This window comes from Entelurus aequoreus, linkage group LG05, assembly GCF_033978785.1.
Source record: "Entelurus aequoreus isolate RoL-2023_Sb linkage group LG05, RoL_Eaeq_v1.1, whole genome shotgun sequence".
NCBI classification, from domain to species: Eukaryota; Metazoa; Chordata; class Actinopteri; order Syngnathiformes; family Syngnathidae; genus Entelurus; species Entelurus aequoreus.
In genome coordinates, this window is record NC_084735.1 from 84,417,766 (window position 1) to 84,437,117 (window position 19,352).

A 19,352-nucleotide genomic window follows, 5' to 3' on the forward strand; every position below is an offset into this window, starting at 1 on the left:
ATGTTGTTTCAACGTTGTATTTGTGTTTTAGAATATTGGTTGGGAAAATGACCAAAATTCAATGGTCAAATCAGCGTCACAAACTGACATTAAATCAACGTTGCCAAAAAGCATGTTATTTTAACATTGTATTTGTGTTGTAGAAAATTTTGTAGGGAAAATGACCAAAATTCAATGGTCAAATCAACGTCACAACCTGACATTGAATAAACGTCGTCAAAAAGCATGTTGTTTCAACGTTGTATTTGTGTTGTAGAATATAGGTTGGGAAAATGACCAAAATTCAATGGTCAAATCAGCGTCAAAACCTGACATTGAATAAGCGTAGCCAAAAAGCATGTTGTTTCAGCGTTGTGTTTGTGTTGTAAAATATATGTTTGGAAAATGACCAAAATTCAATGGTCAAATCAAGGTCAGAACCCAACATTGACTAAAAATGGTCAAAAAGCATGTCGTTTCAACGTTGTATTTGTGTTGTAGAATATTGGTTTGGAAAAATAACCAAAATTCAATGGTCAAATCAGCATCACAAACTGACATTGAATCAACGTTGCCAAAAAGCATGTTGTTTCAACGTTGTATTTGTGTTGTAGAAAATTTTGTAGGGAAAATGACCAAAATTCAATGGTCAAATCAACGTCAGAACCCAACATTGAATAAACGTCGTCAAAAAGCATGTTGTTACAGCGTTGTATTTGTGTTGTAGAATATTGGTTGGGAAATAACCAAAATTCGATAGTTAAATCAACGCCAGAACCCAACATTGATTAAACGTTGTCAAAAAGCATGTTGTTTCAACGTCGTATTTCAGTTGCTCAACGTCAGAACCTAATTCAACAAGTTCTCTACATTGTTTTAATGTCTGGTGTCTGCTGGGATAGTACTCTTACTTGAGTACACATTTTGGCTACTCTACCCACTTCTAAATATTACATTACTTAATAAAACTACTGTAGTTGTTTGCAATACATTTTGTTGTATTGTTAAAATGTGAGTTGTTATTTCCAAAAGCATGTTTTGTGTTGAATTGTGTTAGAGTCAAGCACCAATTAAATGGATTTGAAATCATTTCAGTAGTCGATGTTTTGGCAGTACTTCATGTTTGAGGTAGGATCTGCCTCACAGAAGCAATTCAACTCATAAGTTGACTTCCTTCAGTAAACTTTAGAGTTATTATTGCATGTTGAGACCAGATAAGCAAAATGACTACAAATAAGTATGAATCTTTTTTCCCCCCTCATGCTTGCGGCGCCCCCTAGGGAACGTGCGTCCAGTGTTTGGGCGAGCGGAGGCGGTTGTCCCGTCGAGAGGCAGGCAGGCAGGACGGACGAGCGCTCCTACGTCAGCGTCTCGTCCTCTCAGCAGATCGTCAGCTCGCTCGTTGGAAGAAGATGAAGATGTTGTGCAGCTGCTCCCTTGTCTTCCTGCTCCTCTTTCTTCCAGGTAGGACATGTCACTTCACCGTGTGATTCTCATCATGAAGATTTAATAGCTGTGGTGGTCTCCAAGAGTTTTATCTCGCTCTTGTCCACCCACAGAACAACGCCAAGACTTTAGCTCTACTAACCTTCTAGAACCTTTTGAACGCAATCTTCATTTTCTCATATTTTTATCTATATGTCGTCATGTCTTCTAGAAGCCATCTTCATGTCTTCTACATGTCATCTTCATGTCTTCCACATATCTTCTACATGTCGCCATTTTTATGTCTTCTACATCTCTTCTACGTGTCTTCTACATGTCGTCGAGAAGCCATCTTTATGTCTCCTACGCGTCTTCTTTTTCATCTACATGTATCCTACATGTCTTCTCGAAGCCATCTTTATGTCATCTTCATGTCTTCCACATGCAGGTCATCTAGAAGCCATCTTTATGTCATCTTCATGTCTTTTAGAAGCCATCTTTATGTCATCTACATATCTTCCACATGTCTTTTAGAAGCCATCTTTATGTCATCTACATATCTTCCACATGTCTTTTAGAAGCCATCTTTATGTCATCTACATATCATCTTCATATCTTCTACATGTCTTCTAGAAGCCATCTTTATGTCATCTTCATGTCTTCCACATGTCTTTTATAAGCCATCTTTATGTCATCTACATATCATCTTCAAATCTTCTACATGTCTTCTAGAAGCCATCTTTATGTCATCTTCATGTCTTCCACAGGTCTTTTAGAAGCCATCTTTATGTCATCTACATATCATCTTCATATCTTCTACATGTCTTCTAGAAGCCATCTTTATGTCATCTTCATGTCTTCCACATGTCTTTTAGAAGGCATCTTTATGTCATCTACATATCTTCCACATGTCTTTTAGAAGCCATCTTTATGTCATCTACATATCTTCCACATGTCTTTTAGAAGCCATCTTTATGTCATCTACATATCTTCCACATGTCTTTTAGAAGCCATCTTCATGTCTTCTACACATCATCTTCATATCTTCAACATGTCTTCTAGAAGCCATCTTTATGTCATCTTCATGTCTTCCACATGTCTTTTAGAAGCCATCTTCATGTCATTTACATGTCATCTTCATGTCTTCCACCTACATGTCATCTAGAAGCCATGTTTATGTCATCTACATGTCTCCTACATGTCTTTTAGAAGCCATCTTTGTCATCTACATGTCTTCTAGAAGCCATATTTATGTCATCTTCATGTCTTCCACATGTCTTTTAGAAGCCATCTTTATGTCATCTACATGTCATCTTCATGTGTTCCACCTACATGTCATCTAGAAGCCATGTTTATGTCATCTACATGTCTCCTACATGTCTTCTAGAAGCCATCTTCATGTCTTCTACATGTTATCTACATGTCTTCTAGAAGCCATCTTTATGTCATCTTCATGTCTTCCACATGTCTTTTAGAAGCCATCTTTATGTCATCTACATGTCATCTTCATGTCTTCCACCTACATGTCATCTAGAAGCCATGTTTATGTCATCTACATGTCTCCTACATGTCTTCTAGAAGCCATCTTCATGTCTTCTACATGTTATCTACATGTCTTCTAGAAGCCATCTTTATGTCATCTTCATGTCTTCCACGTGTCTTTTAGAAGCCATCTTTATGTCATCTACATGTCATCTTCATGTCTTCCACCTACATGTCATCTAGAAGCCATGTTTATGTCATCTACATGTCTCCTACATGTCTTCTAGAAGCCATCTTCATGTCTTCTACATGTTATCTACATGTCTTCTAGAAGCCATCTTTATGTCATCTTCATGTCTTCCACGTGTCTTTTAGAAGCCATCTTTATGTCATCTACATGTCATCTTCATGTCTTCCACCTACATGTCATCTAGAAGCCATGTTTATGTCATCTACATGTCTCCTACATGTCTTCTAGAAGCCATCTTCATGTCTTCTACATGTTATCTACATGTCTTCTAGAAGCCATCTTTATGTCATCTTCATGTCTTCCACATGTCTTTTAGAAGCCATCTTTATGTAATCTACATGTCATCTTCATGTCTTCCACCTACATGTCATCTAGAAGCCATGTTTATGTCATCTACATGTCTCCTACATGTCTTTTAGAAGCCATCTTCTACATGAGTTTTGCATGTCTCCTTCATGTTGTGGTCACTTCATGCGAGCTTCTGTCGTCCAGGCACATGTCCATTTTTGTCCATGAGATGTTCGCGACTGGGAGCGAGCGTCATATATTTTATGTGGGGGTCCTTGAAGCGAGCACACTTCCTTGTTTGTGCAACGAGAAGCGAGCACGTTTGTGAGATGTTTGTGTGATAGCATCAGAATGCATGCTGGGAGGGCGCAACACCGTCAAATGATCGATTGCTCCTTTTGGACGTCACTTCAGGGACGTCTCACTCCTCCCCGGACAAAGAAAATCAAACGATATCCTGACATCCTATTATAATAATAATAATAATAATAACAATTGCTATCATTAGTATTAATAATTTAAAAAAATATATAAATAATGATTATTATTACAACTATTATTCATAATTATCATAAAAGTTAAAATAATTATTAATAACAAACAAATACTATTTAATCAACTACTACTACTATAATAATAATTATATATATATATATATATACATATATATATATATATATATATATATATATATATATATATATATATATATTAATATTAATATTATAGCCGAAGTTACTGTGGTTTATCCGTTAGAAAGTGCTTAATACCGGGGTAGAGCGGAATACTCGTTAGGTCAGGAAAAAACACGGACGCTATTTCATCCCTACAAGCCTGTTTTGCAGGTTTCCCTGCTCTTCAGATGGAAAAAAACCCTGAAGAGCAGGCAAACCTTGTAGGGATGAAATAGCCTCCGTGTTTTTTTCCTGACCTAACGAATATTCCGCTCTACCCCGGTATTAAGCAATTTCATCCCTACAAGCATGTTTCGCAGGTTTCCCTGCTCTTCAGGGGATTACCCCCCTGAAGAGCAGGGAAACCTTGTAGGAATTAAATAGCCTCCGTGTTTTTTCCTGACCTAATGAATATTCCGCTCTACCCCGGTATTAAGCAATTTCATCCCTACAAGCATGTTTCGCAGGTTTCCCTGCTCTTCAGGGGGAAAAATCCCCTGAAGAGCAGGGAAACCTTGTAGGGATGAAATAGCCTCCGTGTTTTTTCCTGACCTAACAAATATTCCGCTCTACCCCGGTATTAAGCACTTTCATCCCTACAAGCATGTTTTGCAGGTTTCCCTGCTCTTCAGGGGATTTCCCCCCTGAAGAGCAGGGAAACCTTGTAGGAATGAAATAGCCTCCGTGTTTTTTCCTGACCTAACGAATATTCCGCTCTACCCCGGTATTAAGCAATTCCATCCCTACAAGCATGTTTCGCAGGTTTCCCTGCTCTTCAGGGGTTTTCCCCCCTGAAGAGCAGGGAAACCTTGTAGGAATGAAATAGCCTCCGTGTTTTTTCCTGACCTAACGAATATTCCGCTCTACCCCGGTATTAAGCAATTTCATCCCTACAAGCATGTTTCGCAGGTTTCCCTGCTCTTCAGGGGATTTCCCCCCTGAAGAGCAGGGAAACCTTGTAGGGATGAAATAGCCTCCGTGTTTTTTCCTGACCTAACAAATATTCCGCTCTACCCCGGTATTAAGCACTTTCATCCCTACAAGCATGTTTCGCAGGTTTCCCTGCTCTTCAGGGGATTTCCCCCCTGAAGAGCAAGGAAACCTTGGAGGGATGAAATAGCCTCCATGTTTTTTCCTGACCTAACAGATATATCTTAATATTATAATATAATATATTATTATTATTGTTATTATTTCAAGTCTATTAGCTTGTGACCTCACTTCCTGTCTGCACAGCGTGCCGGTCCGCTCACGGTCGTTACGCTCAGAAGCTCCTGAGCGACTTGTTCTCCAACTACACCAACGCCTTGCGTCCTGTGGCGGACACGGACCACGTCATCAACGTGACGCTGCAGGTCACGCTGTCGCAGATCATCGACATGGTGAGAAAAGGCGTGTGCCTGACCACGCCACATGTGGGCGGAGTCTAACGTCCGCGCTTGATTCTCCAGGACGAAAGGAACCAGATCCTGACCACTTACCTGTGGGTCCGCCAGGTGTGGATGGACGCCTTCCTCACCTGGAAGAAGGACGACTACGATGGCCTGGACGCCATCCGCATACCGAGCAGCCTAGTGTGGCGGCCCGACATCGTCCTGTACAACAGGTCAGTTTTTGCAGAGTCCTGTTCACACCACAAACACAAACAAGTCTTTAAAGTTCACGAGTCAAAGTTCACAAGTTTTTTTCACAAGTCTTTCAATTTAACCGGTCTTTAAAGTTCATGAGTCTTTGAAATTCACAAGCCTTACAAGTTCAATGAGAATTTACGAGTCTTGAATCTACCAAGTCTTGAAGTTTGCAAGACTTTGAAGTATACAAATCTTTAAAGTTCACAGGTCTTTGAAGTTCACAAGTCAAAGTTCACAAGTTTTCTTTACAAGTTTTTTTCACAAGTCTTTTAAATTTAACAAGTCTTTTATAGTTCACAAGTCTTTGAAATTCACGAGTCTTACAAGTTCAAAAGCTTTTGAATTGAACAAGTCTTTAAATTTAATGAGTCTTTAAATTAACAAGTCTGAAGTTCACGAGTGATGTTTGCAAGCCTTTGAAGTTCACAAGTCTTTGAAGTTCACAAGCCTTTGAAGTATACAATACTTTAAAGTTCACCAGTCTTTGAAGTTCACGAGTCAAAGTCCACAATTTTTTTTTTACAAGTCTTTAAATTTGACGAGTCTTTAAAGTTTGCACGCCTTTAAAGTTCACAAGTCTCTGAAATTCACAAGTCTTACAAGTTCTCAAGCTTTTGAAGTTCACGTGTCTGAGAATTCACGAGTCTTGAATGTCCCAAGTTCAAGAGTGAAGTTCACAAGCCTTTGAAGTATACAAGTCACAGTTCACAAATTTTCTTTATACGTTTTTTTCACAAGTCTTTCAATTTAACGAGTCTTTGAAGTTCACCCGTCTTTAAAGTTCAAGAGTCTTTGAAATTCACGAGTCTTACAAGTTCACAAGCTTGTGAATTTAACAAATCTTTAAATTTAATGAGTCTTTAAATTCACAGGTCTGAAGTTCACGAGGGAAGTTCGCAAACCTTTGAAGCATACAAGTCTTTGAAGTTCACAAGCCTTTAAAGTTCACAAATCTTTCAATTTCACAGGTCTTTGAAGTTCACAAGTCTTACAAGTTCACAAGCTTTTGAAGTTTACGAGTGAAGTTCGCAATTTATTGAATTTAACGAGTCTTCAAATTCAATGACAGGGGACAAGCGGTAGAAAATGAATGGATGGATGAAGTCTTCAAATTCACAAGTCTTTGAAGTTCACGGGTGAAGTTCGCACGTTTTGAAGTATACAAGTCTTTGACGTTCACCAATCTTTGAAGTTCACATGTCTTTGAAGTTCACAAGTTAAAGTTTGCAAGTTATTGAATTTAACGAGTCTTTAATTGACAAGTCTTTGAAGTTCACAAGTCTTACAAGACTCCTCATTCTTCTGGTCGCTGTGCCACAGTGCAGATGACGAGTTCTCCAGCTCCATGGAGACCAACGTGGTCCTGCGCAACGACGGCCAGGTCATGTGGGACCAGCCAGCCATCACCAAAAGCTCGTGCTCAGTGGACGTGGCCTTCTTCCCCTTCGACATGCAGCAGTGTCTCCTGACCTTCGGCTCCTGGACTCACAACGGCAACCAGATGGACTTGTTCAACGCCTTGGATAGCGCGGACTTGGCGGACTTCATCCCCAACGTGGAGTGGGAGGTGAGCACTGGCCCTGTTGACAAGTTGGACTCTGACCTCCGAGTGGTGTTCCTCTCACAGATTCTGGGCATGCCGGCCAAGAAGAACGTCATCCAGTACGGTTGCTGTTCAGACCCGTACCCGGACATCACCTTCACGCTCCACCTGAAGAGGAGAAGCTCCTTCTACATCTTCAACCTCCTCATTCCCTGCATGATGATCTCTTTCCTGGCTCCGCTAGGCTTCTACCTGCCGGCCGACTCTGGAGAGAAGGTCTCCTTGGGGGTCACAGTCCTGCTGGCCCTCACAGTCTTCCAGCTGCTCGTGGCTGAGAGTATGCCGCCCTCAGAGAGCATCCCCTTGATTGGTGAGGTTTACAAGTCTTTCAACTTCACCTAACCCTAACCCTTTTAACGACTCTTTCAATTTAATGAGTCTTTGAATTTCACAAGTCTTTAAAGTTCAGGAGTCTTTGAAGTTCATGCGTCTTTAAAGTTCACAATTCTTTAAAGTTCATACATTTTTGAAGTTTACGAGTCTTTGAAGTTCACAAGTCTTAAAAGTTCACAAGTATTTGAAGTTTGCAAGTCTATGAAGTTTGCATTTTTAAAGTTCATGAGTCTAAAGTTCATGAGTCTGAAGTTCACAAATCTTTAAAGTTCACAAGTCTTTGAAATTTACAAGTCTTACAATTTCACAAGTCTTAGTGACAAAAGTGCACTGATAGCTTGTTTTAAATTCTCGAGTTTTGAACCTAACAAGTCTTTAACGTTCACAAGCCTTTGAAGTTCACAAACCTTTGAAGTTCACAGGTCTTTAAAGTTCACAAGTTAAAGTTCGGCAGTTTTTTAATTTAACTAGTCTTAGAGTCTAATGACTCTTTGAATTCACAAGTCTTTGAAGTTCACAAATCTTTAAAGTGACTTTTTAAAGTTCATGTGTCATTAAATTCACCAGTCTTTGAAGTTCACGTGTCTTTAAAGTTAAACAAGTCTTTGAAGTTCACGAGTCTTACAACTTCACAAGTTTGAGTTTTTAGAGCTCATGAGTCTATAAAGTTCACAAGTCTTTGAAGTCCACAAGTAAGCCTCTGAAGTTTCCCAATCTTTTAAGTTAATAAGTATTTGAAGTTCACAAGTTAAAATTTGCAAGTCTTTGAATTTACGAGTCTTTAAGGTTCATAAGTCTTTGAAGTTCACAAGTCTTTGAAGTTCATGAGTCTTTAAAATTTACGAGTATTTAAAGTTCACAAGTCTTTGAAGTTCACAAGTCTTTAAAGTTCACAAGTGTTACAAGTTCACAATTCTTTCAAGTTCACGAGTCTTTGAATTCTCGAGTCTTGAACCTAACAAGTCTTCAAAGTTCACAAGCCTTTAAAGTTCACGAGTTAAAGTTTGCAAGTTTTCGAATATAACGAGTCTTAGAATCTAATGACTCTTTGAATTCACAAGTTTTTAAAGTTCACGAGTCTTACAAGTTCACAAGTCTTTAAAGTTTGAGTTTTTAAAGTTCATGTGTTTTTTAAGTTCATGTGTCTTTAAAGTTCACACGTCGTTGAAGTTCACAAGTAAGCCTCTGAAGTTCCCCAATTTTTTAAATGAATAAGTCTTTGAAGTTCACAAGTTAAAATTTGTAAGTCTTAGAATTTAACAAGTCTTTAAATTTAACGAGTCTTTGAATTTACAAGTTGTAAATTGAGTCTTTAAAGCTCACAAGTCTTTGAAGTTCACAAGTTAAAATGTACAAGTCTTAAAATTTAACGAGTCTTTGAATTTACAAGTCTTACAAGTTCATAAGTCTTTCAAATGTGAGTTTTTAAAGTTCATGTGTTTTTGAAATTCATGTGTCTTTAAAGTTCACAAGTCTTTGAAGTTCACAAGTAAGCCTCTGAAGTTCCCCAATCACTTAAATGAATAAGTCTTTGAAGTTCACAAGTTAAAATTTGCAACTCTTAGAATTTAACGAGTCTTTGAATTTACAAGTCTTTAAGGTTCATAAGTCTTTAAAGCTCACAAGTCTTTGAAGTTCACGAGTCTTTAAAGTTCTTTAAATTTTAGGAGTCTTACAAGTTCACAAGTCTAATAAGTTCACAAGCATAAACACACACATCCATCCATCCATTTCCTACTGCTTGTCCCTTTTGGGGGTAGCGGTGGCTGCTGGAGCCTATCTCAGCTGCATTCGGGCGGAACAGAACAAAAACACACACACACACACACACACACACGCACACAACTTGTGAACATGAAGTATTTGTGTGACAGGAAAGTACTACATCGCTACCATGACGATGGTTACCATGTCGACAGCCCTCACCATCTTCATCATGAACATCCACCACTGCGGCTCAGAGGCCGGACCCGTGCCAGCTTGGGCCGAGCGCTTCATCCTCAAACACCTGGCCCGGATCTGCTTTGTCTACGAGGTGGGGGACAACTGCCTCAGCGGGGGGTTCTCCCGCAGGAAGCCGCCGTCGGGGGAGGAGTCAACCGAGGCCCCGGCCAACGGCGGCGGCTGCAACGGGAGGGGGTGGGCGCAGAATCACGGGCATGATGTCCCAAACAAGAGCGATCGGAAAGACGACCTGTTTGTCAGCGTCCACCACTCGGAGGAGGGCGGAGCTGCCGGGCAAGGCGACGGCCAGGGGGAGGAGCCAAAGAGCACCAGCGGCGTGTCGGTCGAGCAAAGGGGAGAGGGAGCCGTGAGCGCGGAGGACAGGAAGGAGCAGAGGAAGCTGCAGTGTGCGTGTCACCTTCAGGGACTGCACAGGAACGTGGAATACATCGCCGGCTCCTACCAGGACCAGCGAGCGGCTCAACTCCGCATTGGCGAGTGGAGGAAGGTGGCCAAGGTGATGGATCGCTTCTTCATGTGGCTCTTCTTCCTCATGGTCTTCTTCATGAGCATCCTCATCCTGGGGAAAGCCGTCTAAAGGGGGCGCTTCTGTCCACGACGCAACTGTGGACGCTTCCGCGTGGGCCGCACGCGTCACGCCATGACATCACTGCTCGCCATCGCCACGAGTTCAGTTCAATGTCTGATTGCTTTATTTCACACCTAAGCAAAGTGATAATTATAAAGTTATCATTGTGTGCAACACCTTCCATTAAAAATGTTTTGTTCTTACAAGGATGCATCTTCTCTAAAGGTCAAAGCTTTTTTTATGCATTTTAATTTGTAAATAAACCCTAACAAAAATCAGCTAACAAGTAGCACTATAGCTAAGCGCTGAACAAGAAATACAAACTAGGAGCATAGTAAAGCAATCACTTACTGAACAAATCCGGCAAGTAGCCCTATAGCTAAGTGCTAAACAACAAATACAAACTAGGAGCATAGTAAAGCAATCACTTACTGAACAAATCCGGCAAGTAGCACTATTGCTAAGTGCTACACAAGAAATACAAACTAGGAGCATAGTAAAACAATCCCTTACTAAACAAATCCGGTAAGTAGTACTATTGCTAAGTGATAAACAAGAAATACAAACTGGGAGCATAGTAAAACAATCACTTACTGAACAAATCCGGCAATTACCACTATTGCTAAGTACTAAACAAGAAATACAAACTATGAGCATAGTAAATCAATCACTTACTGAACAAATCCGGCTAGTAGCACTATAGCTTAGTGCTAAACAAAAAATACAAACTAGGAGCATAGTAAAACAATCACTTACTAAACAAATTCGGCAAGTAGCACTATAGCTAAGTGCTAAACAAAAAATACAAACAAAAGCATAGTAAAACAATCACTTACTAAACAAATTCGGCAAGTAGCACTATAGCTAAGTGCTAAACAAAAAATACAAACAAAAGCATAGTAAAACAATCACTTACTGAACAAATTCGGCAAGTACCTCTATAGCTAAGTGCTAAACAAGAAATACAAACTATGAGCATAGTAAATCAATCACTTACTGAACAAATCCGGCTAGTAGCACTATAGCTTAGTGCTAAACAAAAAATACAAACAAGAGCATAGTAAAACAATCACTTACTAAACAAATTCGGCAAGTAGCACTATAGCTAAGTGCTAAACAAAAAATACAAACAAAAGCATAGTAAAACAATCACTTACTAAACAAATTCGGCAAGTAGCACTATAGCTAAGTGCTAAACAAAAAATACAAACAAAAGCATAGTAAAACAATCACTTACTGAACAAATTCGGCAAATAGCACTACAGCTAAGTGCTAAACAAGAAATACAAACTAGGAGCATAGTAAAGCAATCACTTACTGAACAAATCCGGCAAATAGCACTATTGCTAAGTACTAAACAAGAAAAACAAACTAAGAGCATAGTTAAACAATCACTTACTGAACAAATCCGGCAAGTAACACTATAGCTAAGTGCTAAACAAAAAATACAAACAAGAGCATACTAAAACAATCACTTACTGAACAAATCCGGCAATTACCACTATTGCTAAGTACTAAACAAGAAATACAAACTATGACCATAGTAAATCAATCACTTACTGAACAAATCCGGCTAGTAGCACTATAGCTAAGTGCTAAACAAAAAATACAAACAAGAGCATAGTAAAACAATCACTTACTAAACAAATTCGGCAAGTAGCACTATAGCTAAGTGCTAAACAAAAAATACAAACAAAAGCATAGTAAAACAATCACTTACTAAACAAATTCGGCAAGTAGCACTGTAGCTAAGTGCTAAACAAAAAATACAAACAAAAGCATAGTAAAACAATCACTTACTAAACAAATCCGGCAAGTACCACTATAGCTAAGTGCTAAACAAGAAATACAAACTGGGAGCATAGTAAATCAATCACTTACTGAACAAATCCGGCCAGTAGCACTATAGCTTAGTGCTAAACAACAAATAAATACTAGGAACATAGTAAAGCAATCACTTACTGAACAAATCCGGCAAGTAGCACTGTAGCTAAGTGCTAAACAAGAAATACAAACTGGGAGCATAGTAAAACAATCACTTACTGCACAACGTCTGCTCTCGCTGGGATGGCGACTGAATGGATGTTCATATATCTTCCCGTTTAGATGACGAATTCATCCTAATCCTCATGAAAGTAAAAAAGAAAAGGTTTTTTTTAGGTCTCTCTCACCATCTCATAATCTAAGTTGGATGTCAAAGTTGACCAACGTCTCGGTTTACGTCCACAACCTTTTACTATCCAGGTGAGAGGCATGATTTATGATCTAGAAAAGGGGTGCCCACACCTTTTTAACAGGTGAGCTATGTATCAAATGCATAAGTCGAGATGATCTACCTCCTTTAATTTGAGTCAATTCTTTGGTTTTTGTTGTATACTGAAGACATTTGGGTTTCAGACCAAAGGATGAATATGAGACAAAAGCTCGGGATTTACATGTAGATGTGTTAAACAACTCAGGACAGAGCACCTTTTGTTTGAACCCACCCACAAGTGGGCAAAAGTATAGGAACATGTGACTGATGGGTGTCTCCGGTTACTCAGGTGTTGTCTTTTAAGTTGATTGCTTAAACATGAGATAGTGCTTGTTTTTGGCTTTGTGTTTCACCTGTGAAAACCGCATTTGCTGCTCAGCAAACATCGAGACCACAGAAGTGTTTATGGGAGAGAGGCGAGCCACTTTGAAGGTGAGAGACGGGAGCCTAAAATAACAATATCACTAATACTTGGTTAATATTCAGGTCACGGGATGTAAATGGAGTATTGCTGGTGGGTTTTGGGTAGTTTATGAGCTTTATGGGCGCAAGAGAGTACTCCGATTAGCTGCATTGTTAGCCACCTGGTACTTATACATATTTTATGACTTAGAATGCATAATAAAGGAAAAATATGTTCTTGTCTTACATAGGGATTGTAAATGATAGGCACAATTCGAAAACAAGTGCAGTCCCCCTTTCGAAATAAAATATTTTCTGTTAAAACTAGAGTTGTCCGATAAATGCTTTAAAACAGGGGTCACCAACCTTTTTGAAACCAAGAGCCACTTCTTGGGTACTGATTAATGCGAAGGGCTACCAGTTTGATACACACTTAAATAAATTGCCAGAAATAGCCAATTTGCTCAATTTACCTTTAACTCTATGTTATTATTAATCATTAATTATATTTACACTTAATTGAACGGTTTAAAAGAGGAGAAAACACGAAAAAAAATGACAATTACATTTTGAAACATAGTTTATCTTCAATTTCGACTCTTTAAAATTCAAAATTCAACCGAAAAAAAGAAGAGAAAAACTAGCTAATTCGAATCTTTTTGAAAAAATTTAAAAAAGAATTTATGGAACATCATTAGTCATTTTTCCTGATTAAGATTAATTTTAGAATTTTGATGACATGTTTTAAATAGGTTAAAATCCAATCTGCACTTTGTTAGAATATATAACAAATTGGACCAAGCTATATTTCTAACAAAGACAAATCATTATTTCTTCTACATTTTCCAGAACAAACATTTTAAAAGAAATTCAAAAGACTTTGAAATAAGATTTAGATTTGATTCTACAGATTTTCTAGATTTGCCAGAATAATTATTTTGAATTTTAATCATAATAAGTTAAAGAAATATTTCACAGATATTCTTCGTCGAAAAAACAGAAGCTAAAATGAAGAATTAAATAAAAATGTATTTATTATTCTTTACAATAAAAAAATTAATTTACTTGAACATTGATTTAAATTGTCAGGAAAGAAGAGGAAGGAATTTAAAAGGTAAAAAGGTATATGTGTTTAAAAATCCTAAAATAATTTTTAAGGTTGTATTTTATCTCTAAAATTGTCTTTCTGAAAGTTATAAGAAGCAAAGTAAAAAAAATTATGAATTCATTTAAACAAGTGAAGACCAAGTCTTTAAAATATTTTCTTGGATTTTCAAATTCTATTTGAGTTTTGTCTCTCTTAGAATTAAAAATGTCGAGCAAAGCGAGACCAGCTTGCTAGTAAATAAATAAAATTAAAAACATAGAGGCAGCTCACTGGTAAGTGCTGCTATTTGAGCTATTTTTAGAACAGGCCAGCGGGCTACTCATCTGGTCCTTACGGGCTACCTGGTGCCCGCGGGCACCACGTTGGTGACCCCTGCTTTAAAATGTAATATCGGAAATTATCGGTATCGGTTTCAAAAAGTAAAATTAATGACTTTTTAAAACGCTGCTGTACGGAGCGGTACATATACGGTAAAAAACGGCCGTAGGGCATACTTGCCAACCCTCACGATTTTCCGGGGAGACTCCCGAATTTCAGTGCTCCTCCCGAAAATCTCCCGGGGCAACCGTTCTCCCGATTTCCACCCGGACAACAATATTGGGGGCGTGCCTTAAAGGCACTGCCTTTAGCGTCCTCTACAACCTGTCGTTACGTTCCGCTTTTCCTCCATGCAAACAGCGTGCCGGCCCAGTCACATAATATCTACGGCTTTTCACACACACCAGTGAATGCAAGGCATACTTGATCAACAGCCATACAGGTCACACTGAGGGTGGCCGTATAAACAACTTTAACACTGTTACAAATATGCGCCACACTGTGAACCCACACCAAACAAGAATGACAAACACATTTCGGGAGAACATCCGCACCGTAACACAACATAAGCACAACAGAACAAACACCCAGAAGCCCTTGCAGCACTAACTCTTCCGGGACGCTACAATATACACCCCCCCTCCACCACCAAACCCCGCCCCCCCAACCCCCCAACCAATGATTGTCTCACACACACACACTAGGTGTGGCGATATTATTCTCTGCATTTGACCCATCACCCTTGATCACCCCCTGGGAGGTGAGGGGAGCAGTGAGCAGCAGCAGTGGCCGCGCCCGGGAATCATTTTTGGTGATTTAACCCCCAATTCCAACCCTTGATGCTGAGTGCCAAGCATGGAGGTAATGGGTCCCATTTTTATAGTCTTTGGTATGACTCTGAAATATTAACATCAATGTTAATATTTGCTTACATGTCCCTTGGCAAGTTTCACTGCAATAAGGTGCTTTTGGTAGCCATCCACAAGCTTCTGGTTGAACTTTTGACCACTCCTCTTGACAAAATTGGTGCAGTTCAGCTACATTTGTTGCTTTTCTGACATGGACTTGTTTCTTCAGCATTGTCCACACGTTTAAGTCAGGACTTTGGGAAGGACATTCTAAAACTTTAATTCTAGCCTGATTTAGCCATTCCTTTACCACTTTTGACGTGTGTTTGGGGTCATTGTCCTGTTGGAACACCCAACTGCGCCCAAGATTATTTTAAGTTGTCCTGAAGAATTTGGAGGTAATCATCCTTTTTCATTGTCCCATTTACTCTCTGTAAAGCACCAGTTCCATTGGCAGCAAAACAGGCCTGGAGCATAATACTACCACCACCATGCTTGGCGGTAGGAATTGGTGTTGCTGGGATTAAAGGCCTCACCTTTTCTCTTCCAAACATATTGCTGGGTATTGTGGCCAAACAGCTCCATTTTTGTTTCATCTGACCACAGAACTTTCCTCCAGATGGTCTTATCTTTGTCCATGTGATGTCAGATGAAATAAAAATTTAGCTGTTTGGCCACAATACCCAGCAATATGTTTGGAGGAGAAAAGGTGAGGCCTTTAATCCCAGGAACACCACACCTACTGGCAAGCATAGTGGTGGTAGTATTATGCTCCGGGCCTGTTTTGCTGCTAATGGGACTGGTGCTTTACGGAGTAAATGGGACAATGAAAAAGGAGGATTACCTCCAAATTCTTCAGGACAACCTAAAATCAACTTGGGCGCAGTTGGGTGTTCCAACAGGACAATGACCCCAAACACACGTCAAAAGTGGTAAAGGAATGGCTAAATGAGGCTAGAATTAAGGTTTTAGAATGGCCTTCCCAAAGTCCTGACTTAAACGTGTGGACAATGCTGAAGAAACAAGTCCATGTCAGAAAAACAACACATTTAGCTGAACTGCACCAATTTTGTCAAGAGGAGTGGCCAAAAATGTAACCAGAAGCTTGTGGATGGCTACCAAAAGTGTGTTATTGCAGTGAAACTTGCCAAGGGACATGTAAGCAAATATTAACATTGCTGTATGTATACTTTTGACCCAGCACATTTGCTCACATTTCCAGTAGACCCATAATAAATTCATAAAAGAACCAAACTTCATGAATGTTTTTTGTGACCAACAAGTATGTGCTCCAATCACTACATCACAAAAAAATAAGAGTTGTAGGAATGATTGGAAACTCACGACAGCCATGACATTATGTTCTTTACAAGTGTATGTCAACTTTTGACCACAACTGTGTGTAAAACAGCACTTTTTAGTTTAACTGCAGATTACAGACAGTCAGTGAATGCATCGCCAGTGCACTTACGCAATAGCAATAAATTGTCCAAATGAAAAAGCAATTAAATACACAACAAAGTGGGAGATATGATGATACTACTATTAAGTCAAAATACACACTTTGAAGACTTTAACCATGAATAAAGGCTTACATTTGAACAGCGAGCTCAGCAGCAGTGCACTTTACTTTAGTATTGGACTTGCCACTAAAAGAGTCTCAAGGACGTGTGTGTGAAACGAAAACAAGTAATGAGGAGAGTTACTGTCCTGTGATGGCTGCCAGCTGTGAACTGATGTTGAACTCAGAAGACACTTCTAGAAGTCTGTTGATGGAGTGCAGGACAGTAGTAACCACAAACATATACATGAGGTAAGATATTCATGTCTGGTAGCTTAACACCTCAAAGGCCTTAAAAAAACAATCTCCAGACAGCCCAAAACAAACTCATTGAACTTCTACTCAATCTTCCATCTGGGGCTCACCTCTCCGCCAACCATTTCCTTAGCGTGGAGTGGCTCTTGGTAGCCGACAGAGGGCACCTTCTCGCAATGGGCCTACACCACTAAAATACCCATGTACCTGTCTAAATACTCCTACAGCACAAAATATGTTTACCACTACAACACCAGAGGTAGTTCTAGAAATCACATTGAACCTAGATTTGTCTTAAAAAATATATATACACTACCGTTCAAAAGTTTGGGGTCACCCAAACAATTTTGTGGAATAGCCTTCATTTCTAAGAACAAGAATAGACTGTCGAGTTTCAGATGAAAGTTCTCTGTTTCTGGCCATTTTGAGCGTTTAATTGACCCCACAAATGTGATGCTCCAGAAACTCAATCTGCTCAAAGGAAGGTCAATTTTGTAGCTTCTGTAACGAGCTAAACTGTTTTCAGATGTGTCAACATGATTGCACAAGGGTTTTCTAATCATCAATTAGCCTTCTGAGCCAATGAGCAAACACATTGTACCATTAGAACACTGGAGTGATAGTTGCTGGAAATGGGCCTCTATACACCTATGTAGATATTGCACCAAAAACCAGACATTTGCAGCTAGAATAGTCATTTACCACATTAGCAATGTATAGAGTGTATTTCTTTAAAGTTAAGATCAGTTTAAAGTTATCTTCATTGAAAAGTAGTGCTTTTCCTTCAAAAATAAGAACATTTCAATGTGACCCCAAACTTTTGAACGGTAGTGTATATATATATATATATATATATATATATATATATATATATATATATATATATATATAACCGAAATTTGGAACTCCCTACCGATAGCCATAAAGGAGTGTAAAACCCTTACTTCCTTCTAGGGTTGTACGGTATACCGGTACTAATAAAGTACCGTGGTACTTATATTTTTGAGCCCGAAGACAATGAGGATGAGCACATTAAGTTTTCGAAGCCGAGTGCTAAAGGGATGCAACTTTATTGAAGCACTATAGCTTTAGCTAGAAGGGGTGGGGGGTTACCCACATATACGGTCCTCTCCAAGGTTTCTCATAGTCATTCACATCGACGTCCCACTGGGGTAAGTTTTTCTTTGCCCTTATGTGGGCTCTGTACCGAGGATGTCATTGTGGCTTGTGCAGCCCTTTGAGACACTTGTGATTTAGGGCTATATAAATAAACATTGATTGATTAAATGATAGCAGCATTGCTAGGTACCTAAACATACAAACTAACCATAATAAAACAAACACTTACTGTAATATTTCCACTCTCGCCGGGATGCCGACTGACGGGACGGTCGCATAATCCCGTTTCAATGAAGACTCAATTGCAATCCTCACGAAGGGTTGAAAAAAAAGTTGCTGCAACTGGCGTCTTTTTGTGTCTTTTTCGCCATCTCGGGGATGTGACAGTCGACCAGCCTGTCGTCCATGGCCGCGTTTGTCTACTAGCAGGTGAGAGATGCATGAATTATAATCTAGAATTCACTTTTAGCAAGTTTGAGACCAAGCAGAAGGAGCCACCGACTCAGTGTGTCAACAATAGCAGCATAAGCTAGCATTAGCTCACTGCTATCAATGTGCCGCTAACAGTCCGTCTGCGTTAGCGCTTATAATAGCAATATCTCTCATATTTGGTTAATAAAAAAATAATAAAAAGTTAAAGTGCCACTGAGGGTGGTGAAATTATCCTCTGCATTTGACCAGAGGTGGGTAGAGTAGCCAGAAACTGTACTCAAGTAAGAGTACTGTTACTTTAGAGATTTATTACTCAAGTAAAAGTAAGGAGTAGTCACCCAAATCTTTACTTGAGTAAAAGTAAAAAGTATGTTGTGAAAAAACTACTCAAGTACTGAGTAACTGATGAGTAACCTGTTTGTTTAATGATGACGGCAACAAATAAAGCACAAAAACATAAAAATAGCAATGAGCAAATTCAGAGCCAGGAATATCTCTTAAGCAACTAAAACAATAATATATATTAAAAAACATTAACATAAAAAAAAATTAAAGGCAAATTGAGCCACAATAACTTAACAGCACCATAGGCTCAGTAGGCAGAGATTACAAAGGAAAATAACAAGTTAGCCTTTACGCAAACCATAAACTGATAGGTGTGGGCTGCACCTGGGAACACACTGATTGGTGTTTCTATGCATGCGTGTGTGTGTGTGTGTGTGTGTGTGTGTGTGCAACTGTGTGTGTGTGTCTTAATAGGCTGCAGTGCGTTAATAAATGTCCCCACACATTTGACAGTGATTCATAGCAGGGAAGCTAACATCAGCCTAAGGTGACAGTCAAAATATCTACTAAGG

The 19,352-nt window shown here is 39.2% G+C and overlaps 2 protein-coding genes across 2 annotated transcripts in view; both read left to right on the forward strand.

Moving 5' to 3' along the window:
• The first annotated feature begins 1,296 nt into the window (after nt 1-1,296).
• On the forward strand, nt 1,297-10,404 carry LOC133649886 (neuronal acetylcholine receptor subunit alpha-10). The gene is made up of 6 exons (XM_062046573.1): nt 1,297-1,443; nt 5,335-5,480; nt 5,550-5,704; nt 7,050-7,296; nt 7,357-7,642; nt 9,540-10,404. The coding sequence occupies exons 1-6, from the start codon at nt 1,392-1,394 to the stop codon at nt 10,205-10,207; spliced, it is 1,554 nt and encodes a 517-aa protein (XP_061902557.1). The 5' UTR covers nt 1,297-1,391; the 3' UTR covers nt 10,208-10,404.
• A 2,341-nt stretch (nt 10,405-12,745) lies between these two features.
• The window catches only part of LOC133651145 (von Willebrand factor A domain-containing protein 7-like), a 33,332-nt gene continuing 26,725 nt past the window's right edge, over nt 12,746-19,352 (forward strand). Inside the window, exon 1 of the mRNA XM_062049117.1 lies at nt 12,746-12,884. The gene's annotated coding sequence lies outside the window, so the exon portion shown is untranslated. The remainder of the gene's footprint in view (nt 12,885-19,352) is intronic.

What these genes read in the sequence shown, in the direction of transcription:
- LOC133649886 (XM_062046573.1), top strand. Translation starts at nt 1,392, where the DNA reads ATGAAGATGTTGTGCAGCTGCTCCCTTGTCTTCCTGCTCCTCTTTCTT. An exon ending in CCTGCTCCTCTTTCTTCCAG is followed by an intron (nt 1,444 to 5,334) that starts GTAGGACATGTC and finishes CTGTCTGCACAG; the next exon opens with CGTGCCGGTCCGCTCACGGT. An exon ending in AGAGAGCATCCCCTTGATTG is followed by an intron (nt 7,643 to 9,539) that starts GTGAGGTTTACA and finishes TTTGTGTGACAG; the next exon opens with GAAAGTACTACATCGCTACC.